We start from the raw sequence: 15,000 nt of genomic DNA on the forward strand, positions 1-15,000 counted from the left end.
GTATGTGTGTGTGTGTGTGAGAATGTGTGTGTGTGTCTGTGTCTCTGTGTGTGTGTGAGTCTCTGTGTGTGTGTGTCTGTGTGTGAGTGTGTGTGTGCGCGAGTCTGTGTGTGTGTTTGTGTGTGTGTGTTTGTGTCTCTGTGTGTGTGTTTCTCTGTGTGTGTGTGTCTGTCTGTGTGTGTGTGTGTGTGTCTGTGTGTCTCTGTGTGTGTGACTGTGTCTGTGTGTGTCTGTGCGTGTGTCTGTCTGTCTGTGTGTGTGTGTCTGTCTCTGTGTGTGTGTGTGTGTGTGTGTGTGTCTGTGTGTCTGTGTGTGTGTGTGTGTGTTTGTGTGTGTGTCTGTGTGTCTCTGTGTGTGTGTGTCTGTCTGTGTGGGTGTGTCTGTCTCTGTGTGTGTCTGTCTCTGTGTGTGTCTGTGTGTGTGGGTCTGTGTGTGTGTGTGTCTGTCTCTGTGTGTCTGTCTCTGTGTGAGTGTGTGTGTGTGTTTGTGTGTGTGTCTGTCTCTGTGTGTGTCTGTGTGTGTGTGGGCCTGTGTGTGTGTGTGTCTGTCTCTGTGTGTCTCTGTGTGTCTCTCTCTGTGTGTGTCTGTGTGTGTGTTTGTGTGAGTGTTGTGTGCGTCTGTCTCTGTGTGAGTGTGTGTGTGTGTTTGTGTGAGTGTGTGTGTTTGTCTGTGTGTGTGTCTGTGTGTGTTTGTGCCTGTGTGTTTGTGTGAGTGTATGCGTGTGTGTGTGTGTCTCTGTGTTTGTGTGTGACTGTGTGTGTCCTTGTGTGTGTGTCTGTGTTTGTGTGTGTCTGTGTGTGCGTGTCTGTGTTTCTTTGTGTGTGTCTGTGTGTGTGTTTGTGTGTCTCTGTCTGTGCGTGTGTGTGTGCGCGAGTATGTGTGTGTGTCTTAGTGTGTGTGTCTCTGTCTGTTCGTGTCTGTGTGTGAGTGTGTGTGTGTCTCTGTCTGTGCGTGTCTCTGTGTGTGTGTGTGAGTCTCTGTGTGTGTCTCTGTGTCAGTGTGTGTGTGTGTCTGTGTGTCTCTGTGTGTGTGTGTGTGTGTGTGTGTCTGTGTGTGTGTGTGTGTGTGTCTGTGTGTGTCTGTGTGAGCCTGTGTGTGTGTGTGTGTGTGTGTGCGTGTGCGTCTGTCTTCAGATTTGAACATATAAAAAAATCAGAAACTTTAAAAACTTAAAGAACTTCATTTAAACTATTTCAGTAAAAATCAGATTTTTTTATGATGCAGATTCAAACAAGAAAATAAACATGAACAGCATTCAATCTAAAACTTCATGGACGTCAGAACTGTGTTTAGTGAAACCCTGTAGAGACCAGGATGGACTAAACCCAACCCTGTACTCACCTCAGAGTCTCCAGTCTGTAGTCTGGATTCTCCTGAAGGTCACACAGCAGCTTCACTCCTGAATCCTGCAGATTGTTGTTACTCAGGTCCAGCTCTCTCAGATGGGAGGGGTTGGACTTCAGAGCTGAGGCCAGAGAAGAACAGCTGATCTCTGACAAACTGCAGCTCCTCAAACTGAATAAAGAATAAAAGATGTGAATAAAGAGAAAGATCAATCAGATGATAACATAACAACATAACTAGGTCCAATAAGTGAGTGTGTCCCTAAAATAAGTAGAGAGACTTTGTCATTCTGTTATTGTGGATCATTCAAATGTCAGCTTTCTACAGACATCTTCCAAACATTCATACAGCTGTTCATGTCAATAAAGACACCAACATGTTACTGACCTCAGTCAAGATTACACAACCAATACTCTACTGAGCTTTACACACCTGGGAGAGTGTGTGTGTCTGTGTGTACTTCCTAAGAAATATGTATCAGTTCAGATAATCTAGTGTCTTCAGTTTTGAACATTTAATAAAAATCTGACACTTTAAAAACTTAAAAGAACTCCATTTAAACTATTTCAGTAAAAATCAGATTTTTTTATGATGCAGATTCAAACAAGAAAATACACATGAACAGCATTCAATCTAAAACTCCATGGACGTCAGAAACATGTGAACATGAAAATGTTTCAGCTGATAATCAAACACATGAGATGTAAAACACAAACAGAGAAGAAGAGAACTGACCTCAGAGTCTCCAGTCTACAGTTTGGACTCTGCAGTCCCTCACTCAGCAGCTTCACTCCTGAATCCTGCAGCTTGTTGTCATTCAGGTCCAGCTCTCTCAGATGGGAGGGGTTGGACTTCAGAGCTGAGGCCAGAGAAGAACAGCTGATCTCTGACAAACTGCAGATCCTCAATCTGAATAAAGAATAAAAGATGCGAATAAAGAGAGTGATCAATCAGATGATAACATAACAACATAACTAGGTCCAATAAGTGAGTGTGTCCCTAAAATAAGTAGAGAGACTTTGTCATTCTGTTATTGTGGATCATTCAAATGTCAGCTTTCTACAGACATCATCCAAACATTCATACAGCTGTTCATGTCAATAAAGACACCAACATGTTACTGACCTCAGTCAAGATTACACAACCAATACTCTACTGAGCTTTACACACCTGGGAGTGTGTGTTTGTGTGTGTGTGTTTGTGTGAGAGAGAGTGTGTGTCTGTATGTGTGTGAGTCTGTGTCTGTGTGTGTCTCTGTGTGTACTTCATGATAAATATATATCAGTTCAGATAATCTTGTGTCTTTAGTTTTGAACATTTAATAAAAATCTGAAACTTTAAAAACTTAAAGAACTCCATTTAAACTACTTCAGTAAAAATCAGATTTTTTTATGATGCAGATTCAAACAAGAAAATAAACATGAACAGCATTCAATCTAAAACTTCATGGACGTCAGAAACATGTGAACATGAAAATGTTTCAGCTGATAATCAAACACATGAGATGTAAAACACAAACAGAGAAGAGAACTGACCTCAGAGTCTCCAGTCTACAGTTTGGACTCTGCAGTCCCTCACACAGCAGCTTCACTCCTGAATCCTGCAGCTTGTTGTCTCTCAGGTCCAGCTCTCTCAGATGGGAGGGGTTGGACTTCAGCGCTGAGGCCAGAGAAGAACAGCTGATCTCTGACAAACTGCAGCTCCTCAATCTGAATAAAGAATAAAAGATGTGAATAAAGAGAAAGATCAATCAGATGATAACATAACAACATAACTAGGTCCAATAAGTGAGTGTGTCCCTAAAATAAGTAGAGAGACTTTGTCATTCTGTTATTGTGGATCATTCAAATGTCAGCTTTCTACAGACATCATCCAAACATTCATACAGCTGTTCATGTCAATAAAGACACCAACATGTTACTGACCTCAGTCAAGATTACGCAACCAATACTCTACTGAGCTTTACACACCTGGGAGAGTGTGTGTCTCTGTGTGTGTGTGAGTCTGTGTTTTAGTCATACTGCTAAGATTAAAGATCTGCACTGAAAATATTAGTCAAAGACTGAGACCAGGAAGGTCCTCTGTTTTCTTTTTCTGCTTGTTTTGATGCTATTGTAGTTGCTGTTGTGGTTTCTTTCGGACTTTCTTTCTTCTCCTTCCACCCAGGGAGGACTTTGGGCACGCAGATTGTAGATTTGTTGAGGCTACATCTTAGACGCCACAGGGAGTGCCTTTAAGGAAAATGACAGAACACTATGGTTTATGAGCCACCTATAAAATGTCTTTATAAATTGAATAAAGGTTCTATTGTGTATACATTTCGCTGCTCTCTAATTATAATGAATTGTCATAGAATAGCGTAGACATCCTGAGCCAAATAGATTATTTTATAATTAAGGGGGTGGTAATCAGTGTTCCCTGACACAGTCGTTTTTCTTCCTGCTCTTGATCCTCTGCATTTTTTGATACTTACCGAATGCTTGAAGAACATAACAACTGTTAGCAATTGTGTAAAGAAACATACAAATTATAAGCTAAGTTATGTAGGGAAAGAGGAAGGTAACTCCTAATGAAACAAATTTGAAGAGCTCACCTTAGTATAAAAAGGGGAGGGGGGCGGGACTCACAGCAATGTCTGATGCATCTCGTCTATCGAAAGTTGATGATGCTCTTTTTTTCTTTTTAAGTTTATGGGGGTAGTTTCGAATAGAAGCCCCAGATTCATGTTTAAACACAGTGAATCTTTACCTACTCGGCACTCATTTTGTGAATGCCACCCTTGGAAGTCATGTGTTGATATGTTTTTTGGTTTGTCACTTTTAAGATGTTCACTTATTCACTCGACTGTCAACCATAATGTTAGATACTTGAAAAACAGGATGACCAAAGACCCCTTAAAAACATGGAAGATAAGTCAAAGGATATATTATCCTTTAAGTTAACCCCTTAAAATTATGAACACAATAAAAATAATCTCATAATGTGAATGGTATTAAAAACCCAATTAAGCGTAAAAAGTTACTACAACAACTCAAAAAAGAAGCAGGAGATATAATCTTCCTTCAGGAAACGCACCTAGTGAAATTAGAACATGAAAAACTGAAGAAACTTACAAAGGGCCAGATATACCACTCATCATATAAGTCCTTAAGAAGAGGAGTTGCTATACTAATAATGCCTCAAATAGCCTTTAAAGCTGGAAAAGTTGATAACAGACAAGGAAGGTAGATATGTAATGGTAGTCGGAAAGATCGATGGGGTAATGGTCTCATTCATGAATGTCTATAACCCCCCAAAGAAGGTCCAGACTTAATTAAAAAGGTAGTAGAATTAATAGTCTTAGAAAGTCAAGGGATAACAATCACTGCAGGCGATCTAAATTTAATTATGGACCCAAATATGGACACACAAAGCGACAGACAACATAGCTCAGATCAAGCTGCTAAAATTATGAGAGGAGTAACTAAGGAGTTAGAATTGATAGATGTTTGGAGAGCTCTTCACCCGAAAGAAAAAGACTACACTTTTTTTCGAAAGCATATCGTAAATATTCACGATTGGACGATTTCTTCATGTTTAAGAACCATGTATCAAGGGTAGTAGAATGCAATATAAATCTAATCACACTGTCTGATCACGCTCCAATAACGATGAAATGTAATCTTGACCTGGAAACCGGCCGTAACCTTTGGAGACTCAAAAACTCCTTGTTACAAATGGAAGACTTTAAGATTAAAATAAGAACAATAATTCAAAACTATTTAGAAATCAATGATACAAAAGAAATTGAACCAGTGACACTGTGGGAGGGAGGAAAAGCAGCATTGAGAGGGGAAATTATATCTTATGCTTCATATAAGAAGAGAGAGAGGGAAAAAGGAGTTAAAGAATTAGAAAGATCAATTAAAACTTTGGAATTACAACACAAGGCCAAAGGAAACCATTCCAACCTGCTCTCTTTGAATGAACTGAGGAATAAACTAGATCAATTACTAAATGAAAAGGTAGAGAAATCACTGATATTCACTAAACAACAATATTCTGATAATGGGGCAAAAGCAATGAAACTCCTGGCCTACAAATTGAAAAAACAACAGATGAAATCAAACATAGTTTCTATCAAAGACCAAACTAAGAATATTAACATAAAAGGAAAGCAAGAAATAGTACAAGAATTTGCAAAAATATTATAAACATTTATATAGTCCTGACAACAACCTGCTTCCTCAAAACAAAATCAAAGAATATCTGTCCGGAATAAAACTACCACAGGTAACAGAGAAACAAAATGAAGACTTGACTCTGCCAATTACATTAGATGAGATTAAAGTAGCGATTAAGAAACAGAAAAAGTGTAAAAGTCCAGGGAGCGACGGCTTCACAGCCGAATTTTATAAAGAATTTGAAAAAGAACTAGCACCGATCTTAGAAAGAACTTTTAATTGGGCACTAGATCATAGTCAGTGGGCAAATACTTGGTGCAACTCTTTAATTACAGTCATACACAAAGAAGGCAAGGATCCCTCTGACTGTGGATCTTATAGGCCGATTACCTTATTAAATGTTGATCAAAAGATGTTAAGCACTATCCTAGCAGATAGATTATCTAAGATGATCCCGCACATCATAGATCCGGACCAAACGGGCTTTATCCCAAATAGACATTTATCTGATAATGCAAGACGTGCTTTGAACATAATAGACTACTCACAAAAGATGAATGTACAAACATTGATCCTCACCCTGGACGCAGAAAAAGCATTCGATAGGGTGTCATGGCCCTTTATAATAGAAGTTCGTATGAAATTATCACCTTTATCAAATGGCTTCAAGCCATGTACAAAACAACAAGAGCACAGGTCAAAGCAAATGGGACCCTGTCAGACTGTTTTGATTTAAAACGAGGAACGAGACGGGGGGGGGGCCACTATCTCCATTAATTTTCGCAATTTGTATTGAACCCCTGGCAGCATATATAAGGGCGACAGACAAAATCGAAGGGGTGAAAATATCAGAGGAATGCCACAAACTGGCCCTATATGTGGATGATGTGGCCCTGTATATCACAAACCTAGGAAAATCACTACCAGCACTCATGCAAATCATTAATAATTATAGCTCAGCATCAGGATACAAGCTAAACATGCAGAAGGGTGAAGCAATGGTAATAGGTGCGCCAGTCAGCAGGGAAATTAAAAATAGCTACCTTTGGAAATGGGACATGGACAGTATTAAATACTTGGGAACTGTGATTCCAAAGAATATTAACATATTATATCACATGAACTTCAATCGCCTAGAGGCACAAATTAGGCAGGATCTGAATAGGTGGAGAACAGTTGTCTTATCAATGAATAACAGAATAGAGACCATTAGAATGAATGTACTCCCTCGCTTCCTATTTCTGTTTCAGACAGTACCACTGTACATGGTACTCTGAAAATGTCTAAAGAAAAAGGGGGACTCGCTGTCCCTAATCTGAAGCACTATTACTATGCAGCTCAAATACAATCAATAAGCACCTGGCTAAATGATAAGTCTGAAGCAAGGTGGAGATCTATAGAAAAACACATGTGCCATGTTTCAATAAAAACAATACCCTTCTGTACAAAGACTAAAAGTAGGACACAAGTAATCAGCAACGCATTAATAAGAAACACTTTAAAGATTTGGCACATAATTTAAAAAAAATGCAAAATGAAAGAGGACTTAATTGTACTGAGAGAAATAAAAGAAGATCCTGAATTTACTCCTAATAAACAGGATACAGTCTTTAATACATGGGCACAAAAGGGACTGACCATATTTGGACAATTTTTAGATGAAAACGGACTTATACCATTTGAATCTCTAAGGACACATTATGATTTACCAAACTCCCACTTCTTCCGATATTTACAACTGAGAAGTTACATTCAGAACAGTGAAATAGGGAGGAAGACAAGCAGTGATGTCCATCCACTTGCCTGAGTTAATGTGTGTGTGTGTGCGCGAGTGAGTCTGTGTGTGTGTGTATGGTACACACACACACGTGTGTTGTGTAAATACTACACACAGTCTGACTTACAGACGCATGTTCGTGCTTGTGTTTCATTTATTTTTCAGTCACTTCTGTTGGGATCTCCATGTGTTGAAACAAAGGAAGCCTGAGTACGAGTACTTAAATGACTCTTACTCCCAGCATGCCCTGCCCTGCAGAAACACTCCCAGCATGCTCTGCAACATCTAACACAGTGGTTCTCAAACTATGGTACACGTACCACCTGTGGTACGCAGGCTCCCTGTGGTGGTACGCAAAGAAATCTCCACAAAATAAAAAATAAAAACCTGTTCAGCATAAACCGACACTTTTCTTTCTGTCATACTCTTATCTTATCTGTCTTGTATCTATTGGGTTGTATTTATATCAAATGTGTTTTCCCCTCTAAATTAATCTAGTTTTTGCAACAAACAACTTCAATCTGCTCAATTTATGTTCGCGCACAGACATAAACAACAACAGGAGTACGCCCTGCGTTTTGAAAAGTTCCACTCGATATTCTGTTATAGTTCAGTCCTGAATCAACAGCAAGCAGCTGTAGGTCTACATTAACAGATATTCTGTTATAGTTCAGTCCTGAATCAACAGCAAGCAGCTGTAGGTCTACATTAACAGATATTCTGTTATAGTTCAGTCCTGAATCAACAGCAAGCAGCTGTAGGCCTACATTAACAGATATTCTGTTATAGTTCAGTCCTGAATCAACAGCAAGCAGCTGTAGGCCTACATTAACAGATATTCTGTTATAGTTCAGTCCTGAATCAACAGCAAGCAGCTGTAGGTCTACATTAACAGATATTCTGTTATAGTTCAGTCCTGAATCAACAGCAAGCAGCTGTAGGCCTACATTAACAGATATTCTGTTATAGTTCAGTCCTGAATCAACAGCAAGCAGCTGTAGGCCTACATTAACAGATATTCTGTTATAGTTCAGTCCTGAATCAACAGCAAGCAGCTGTAGGTCTACATTAACAGATATTCTGTTATAGTTCAGTCCTGAATCAACAGCAAGCAGCTGTAGGCCTACATTAACAGATATTCTGTTATTTATTGGACTTCAGCACAATCGGCAGCAAGCAGCTGTACATAACGGAGCCAGGAGAAGCTTCACTTTTTGATGCATGTACAGACAGTCGCTCATCCTCTCTGAAGCTGATGTGATTCTGCTCTATTTTGCTGTCTTAACACTAGGACCACCAACAGTCTAGACCCACCTCCAAGCGCCGCAGCAGTCTGTCAGACAGCATATGCAAATGTAATAGTTTGTGCTCAGAAGCACAAATAATAATTTTTTTGATGAAGTTAAATACACCTTACTTTTATCTACAAACCAAATAGGCTATCAGCATAAAGCAGGATTGGTAACCTTTTAAATGTCGCATGTCAATTTACAATATCTGTCGGCTTTTTTAGTGCTCCGGTTTTTACTGCTGCTCCACGTCTCCCGTTTCTAAAACACATTCTACAAAAATGAAACAGACATAACTTTTAGTCTATTATATTGTTGGATATATTAGGCTATGCATTTTATTAAAAACACTACAAAAAAAAAAAAAAAAAAAAGAGATAAACACCGAATCTCCTCCTCTCTGCAACTGGGTTTTTTTTCCCCGACATAGAGGAAATCATTGAACAACACACACACCAAAAACAACAACAACAAAACACGGCTATCTATGGGCATGACAAACTATATAGCCTAGAAAAAGAACTGCAGAAATCCATAACAGATGCAGCGGCGAACAATCAAACAGATAAACAAATGAACGATCAGCACCTTGGACAGTGCCACGGCACGTAATGCACAAACCTGCGGCAAAAGTGCTCAACCTTTACGGTGGACTTTCCACTCACAGGGTGCCTGCACCCCTCGCAGGAGACAATGGTCATATTTTTCTTGCAGTGCGTGTTTGTCTGACACTGCCTCCTTCTCAGCTCTTGTGGCTCCACGGGCACCGACGTCAGACTGGCCTTGACATGCAGGTGTTCCTCTCTCTGTTCCTTTGCCGGCTCAAGAATGAGCATGTATCTATCTGTCTATGGTCTCTATCTATCTGTATATTCGATCTGTCGCTCTTTGTTAAATTCCTGCGCATATGAAGTTTATAAATAGAAATAATAACTAATAAAAAATAAAACGACACGAAAACAATCCAGGGAAATGTATCATTTTCAACTGTCGTCAATATGAAGGCGGCGGCGGTTAGAGGTATAAATGCTCAGAAATCTTGTGTTTAATTTTAGTTCCACATAGACTTAAGAAAACATACAGGACACATATTTAAGAAAAGTCATTGGATGAGAGGCTCGTAGTTTTTATTTAAAAATAGTTATTTGTATTTTAAAAACCCAAACCGTCCGTCACACTGTCTTGGCGGTTCTAGTGTTAACACTCCGCAGGAGTCGAGAGGGATTTTTTTTAAAAAGGTAGTTTTACTATGTTGAACGCAGAGACTTACAATACAGCGGCTCTGGTTGCACGGAGCCTGCTGAGCGCACTCTCTCTCTCTCCCCTGCTCCCTCTCGCTCTCTCGCGCACGCAGCAATTTAATGAATAAATGAAAAATTAAATAAGAACAGGTCGGAAATATACTTGGGCCCAGGTATCGTGTTTGTGTGGGAAACACTGGAGACTAAATACTCTCAAACAGGTTGTTGGTATAAAGTTGTCATTTTTATTGTGCTGCACTTTTTTTTTTTTACTTGGACAAATGTCAGAGTTGTGTTAGTTTAAGTGCCAGTTCTAGCGATAGCCCTTAGTAGTCCTATAGTGTGGCTGCCAACAGTCAATAATAAATAACCTCCTGCGTAAAATGTGTTTAGAAATAGGCCTACACTGTATTTTAACCATAATGGTGGTACTTGGAGAGCCAAATATTTTCGGTGGTGGTACGCAGTTTAAAATGTTTGAGAACCACTGATCTAACACATAGGTGTTGAGTGTAGGGTCGATAAAAGCAGCCGCCTCTCATTGTTCAATGTCTTCACGTGTGGTCTATCTACACCAGAGGATACATCTCTTCACGTGTGGTCTATCTACACCAGAGGATACATCTCTTCACGTGTGGTCCTTCTACACCAGAGGATACATCTCTTCACGTGTGGTCCTTCTACACCAGAGGATACATCTCTTCACGTGTGGTCTATCTACACCAGAGGATACATCTCTTCACGTGTGGTCCTTCTACACCAGAGGATACATCTCTTCACGTGTGGTCTTTCTACACCAGAGGATACATCTCTTCATGTGTGGTCTTTCTACACCAGAGGATACCTCTCTTCACATGTGGTCTATCTACACCAGAGGATACCTCTCTTCATGTGTGGTCCATCTACACCAGAGGATACCTCTCTTCATGTGTGGTCCTTCTACACCAGAGGATACCTCTCTTCATGTGTGGTCCTTCTACACCAGAGGATACCTCTCTTCATGTGTGGTCCATCTACACCAGAGGATACCTCTCTTCATGTGTGGTCTTTCTACACCAGAGGATACATCTCTTCATGTGTGGTCTTTCTACACCAGAGGATACCTCTCTTCATGTGTCGTCTTTCTACACCAGAGGATACCTCTCGCTTCAGGGGAGACATGCATTTCAGCCTGGTCGTCCTCCAAGGTCTGTTTTAGGAGTTTTGACTCAATCAGTAACTATCTGGTTCGAGCACAGAGAGATTCTTTCCTATTATTCTCGTCAACGTCGGTGAACACAACTGGACAGGAGTGCTACAGACAGCCACTGTTACCTGAAGAAGAATACACCAAGGAAAATCTCCTCCTGCCACCAGAAAGACAACAGAGCATTGCTTTGATTTTGGATTGGTGTTGCTTTGTTTAAATAAATTCTGTTATAATTTAAGAGAGCAGTTGTTTGTGATTACTGGTGTATTTGCATTGTGATGTAAGCTGGGTCCAAGGGCTTTGTGTACGGATTTCACGCCTTCAATTTATTAAATATAGTTGTTAATTATTAATTAGTAATTAAGTCACTGATTTGAGACTGATTTTACTGATATTTTGGTTATATTTCCCTGATTACAGGGTGGTGCCCCAAGAGTTGATTAAACATAGTTTGATGATATTGTTATTTATCTTAATAATAATAATTAAATATATTTATTAAAGACCAAATCTGACTTGATAAAACCCCAACACTTCAGACCGTGTTATCTATATCAACAGGATGTTTCAGGTTAAAGTTCAGCGTGGCGGTAATGTGTAGGGTTATCAATCAGGAGAGCTCCTGCTTTTCATAAATCAGCAAACACGCTAAACAAAAAGAGAGAGGTGGTTAACAAGAGAGATCGAAGGAGCGACGTTTTTTAGTTTTATTTGCTCACAAGTTGCCAAAAATGTATCAGAGCTACGGGACTTAACCACAGGAGGCGCTGCACTGCGCGCTCATCCTGACGCTCTTCAGTTCTGTCCATACTTCTCACCAGCTTCTTCTGGCTTGACTGATGTAAAACAAAAGTTTGGCTGATAACAACATCCCTTCCTTTCTTGAGTGAGCACCAAAGAGCAGCTTGTCCGGAAACAAAAACACTTCTTGTCATGCGTAACGGTCCAGACCGTCTCCACACATCCAGACGGTGTATGCTGCGGACACCGGTGTTGAGCGCCAACATTTCTTGACTTATTTTACCTCTGATTATGGTAAAAACAGTCCAAAGTTTCAGCATGACATCACTTCTGAATACAGTAGCCTGCTGTTGCACCTTTATCACCAGCTTTCATCAGACTCTAAATATGCCATCATAACTGAACCGTTCCTTCTTATCCGAAAACGATATCACACACAGGCGGTCTGATCATACAGAGGTCCGCTAGTTTAGCCGCGGGGCAGCGTTAAAATGCTTCCTTGAATTACGCACGGAGATGATACAGATAAAAAGTCAGTGACAGAGTTATAATATGGACAGATAGAAGAACGGACTGCCAGGCTCGTATCAAAAGTTGTTTAACTGAGTTTACTTAGTTGAAGAACGTGAACTCCACACGGAGCTGATCAGACCGCAGTGTGTAACGCTGAAGGAAAAGTTCACGTCTGATGGTAGATTTGGCTAACCGGAGGAGCTTTAGGCTATATGTGAACGCAAACAGCAGAATTTCTCGCGCGGACTTTACCCGGAGTTTCTCCGGCCAGACGCCTAGTATTCCGCAGAAAGTTCGAGTGAGCTGATGTGAGAACGCCGCCGCATATTATCCGGAGAATTCACCTCGAGCCAATAGAAAAGAGAATGACGTTTATATACAGTGACTGCCGCACGGTACATAAAGTGTCTGCACGCCTCTCTATGCACGTAATTAAACGGCTGCATTATGTTTTCTGTTCGTCAGTATGTTGTTCTCCTCTCTTGAGGATGTTGTCATTCCCTTGGATTACACACAGCATTGATATAAAGACAGATCATTATAACGTCGTGTAGCGGACTCTGTTGCTATGTCCGCTACATCCACATTGTTTTTTTACGTCATGTCTTACCTCGGGAGTGCCCCGCTGTGAGGAGCATATGTGAACGGCTAGGTTGGGAGAATCTCCGGAGCAGTCCTCCCGTAATCATCTAGATATATTGAACATATTCATGTGAGCAGGTTTTGTCTGATGAACATCCGCTGATTCTCATACATACTTCTCTCTTTAAGGCTCTCATCGTTTCTAATTCTTTGAGAATCAACAGATAAAACTGAAATCCGCCGTTAATATTTTCATACTGTCTCCATTTGTTATACTACAAAGAAGAGAGAAGGCTTGTTTTCAATAGTCTTGCTTGGTTTGTGAGTTTGTAGTTTTATTAAAGTTTAAAACGGTGCACGTTCAGTTTGACTCCAGGGAGGACCTTAGCGAGGTGCCGGGCTTGGCTCCAGGCATTCTGGGGCTGCGCTCACTGAATCTCCGCTGAGGTCTCGACAGATGGACGCTCACAGATACAGGAGGACGGGGAATTGGATTTATTAACAAACCACATACTGATTAACACCACCGGAGCAGCATTTCTCTACACCCCGCTGTCTATTGTGCACAAACACAACTTTATAACATGTACAAAAAACCCCCACAACTTTGAGAAATGAGGTCTGGTAGACCGGTGGCTTTGTTAAGTTGGCTGCCCGGCTATCGGTACTGTTGCCCGGCTTGAGTACGAGACCTCAGTCCGGCAGGATTTTGAACTTGTCAGGCCCGGGGCAGAAGGCATCAGCGTCCTGTTGATATAGATAACATCACCTAAAGTGACCGAAAAATAAATTAATCACACGTCTGTAAGTCAGGCTGTGTGTAGTACTTACACAACACACGTGTGTGTGTACATGTGGCTGAACCATTCCGTCTTTGTGTGTGTACTTCATAATAAAATATATATCTGTTAAATTAAGACAGAGATGGGTCGGCCAAGTCTTTTCATCACCAGGTAATGGGGCCTCTAGAGCTGTCAGTATTTAAATAGCAAAGCGTACACTTTTAGGTTATCTCAAGAAATAGCTGATAAAGATGGCAGATACAGTATATCATCATATCAGGTTTCTTACTCAATGTGAAGTGCACTCTAGAGAATGCCTACGCTCCTAATAAAAGGTGAAGCCCAATTTCTTTCCAAGTTGAATGTGATTCCATCTCAATAATCCAGTCAGTGATCAGGTTGTGGATAGGCCTGGCCGCCCACTTCCATCTGATGGTGTGTTATCAGCAACACTTCATGAATTAGGCTAAAGGACATTTTGGCAATGACTGACATATGGCGTGTTGTAAATCCTACAGCCCGTGAATACACATTTTATTCTAATGCTCATAACTCATACTCTCGGATTGATTATCTATTTTATCACAATCTATGGTGGAGAATGTGATTGACAGCAATATACATATGATTATTTCAGACCACACCCCCTTATCTGCTCTCCTCTCTCTTTCTGTAAATAACCATAAAAGTAAGCTGTGAAGATTTAACAATTCATTACTTAAAGACAAAGAGTTTGTGTCCTTGATAAATGAGATAAACAAGGATATGTAGCAGAACAAGATGCAGACAAACTGTTACCGTTACTTGTTTCTCAAACAAACAAAGTCATTCAAATTAACCTAGGATCTCAAACCAATGTAATGATTAAAGTAACAATATACATACTTAATCATTAAGTTCACATAAGGTTTAAACAAAATACATAAGCTTAAATTAGCATAACCAAAATTGTCCAACTTAAACTGCATTTTACTCACTAATTCAACCAAACAGTCATGGAGAAGCATGACCTCAACACATCATCCACATTCAAAGCTGTTTTTCCGACCAGTTGCATCTTCTGATTGATCAGGAGCTGTGGTTGTGCCCTGTTTCCAGGGGCAGGTGAGAGGGCTAAGTGAGCTACCTCCAAACATTTCATGCCATGCTTTTCCAGTGGGTGCGCAGGTGAATATGGTCCCTCTAGGAGCACTTTCCAAGAGTTTGGGTTCCACCAACTTATTTTGCATGTGGTCGCCCTCTGCAGGTTTGGAGTGCATCAGAGTGTGAATTTGCTCTTGTGAATGAATTGGGATTTGACACCACACTTCCCACTTGACCTCCTGGTTTCCAACCCAAGGAGGTCACACCAGTTGCGTAATGTACTGGATTCAGTTGTT

The 15,000-nt window shown here is 40.4% G+C and overlaps 1 protein-coding gene across 1 annotated transcript in view; it reads right to left on the reverse strand.

The window, feature by feature from the left end:
* LOC136179318 (NACHT, LRR and PYD domains-containing protein 12-like) overlaps positions 1 to 15,000 on the reverse strand; it is a 39,430-nt gene that overhangs the window by 10,700 nt on the left and 13,730 nt on the right. Inside the window, exons 5-7 of the mRNA XM_065955489.1 lie at positions 2,880 to 3,053; positions 2,080 to 2,253; positions 1,342 to 1,515 (exon numbers count right to left, since the gene is read on the reverse strand). Of these exons, the coding sequence (XP_065811561.1) occupies positions 1,342 to 1,515; positions 2,080 to 2,253; positions 2,880 to 3,053 (522 nt within the window). The remainder of the gene's footprint in view (positions 1 to 1,341; positions 1,516 to 2,079; positions 2,254 to 2,879; positions 3,054 to 15,000) is intronic.

Source organism: Labrus bergylta, chromosome 5 (genome assembly GCF_963930695.1).
Source record: "Labrus bergylta chromosome 5, fLabBer1.1, whole genome shotgun sequence".
NCBI classification, from domain to species: Eukaryota; Metazoa; Chordata; class Actinopteri; order Labriformes; family Labridae; genus Labrus; species Labrus bergylta.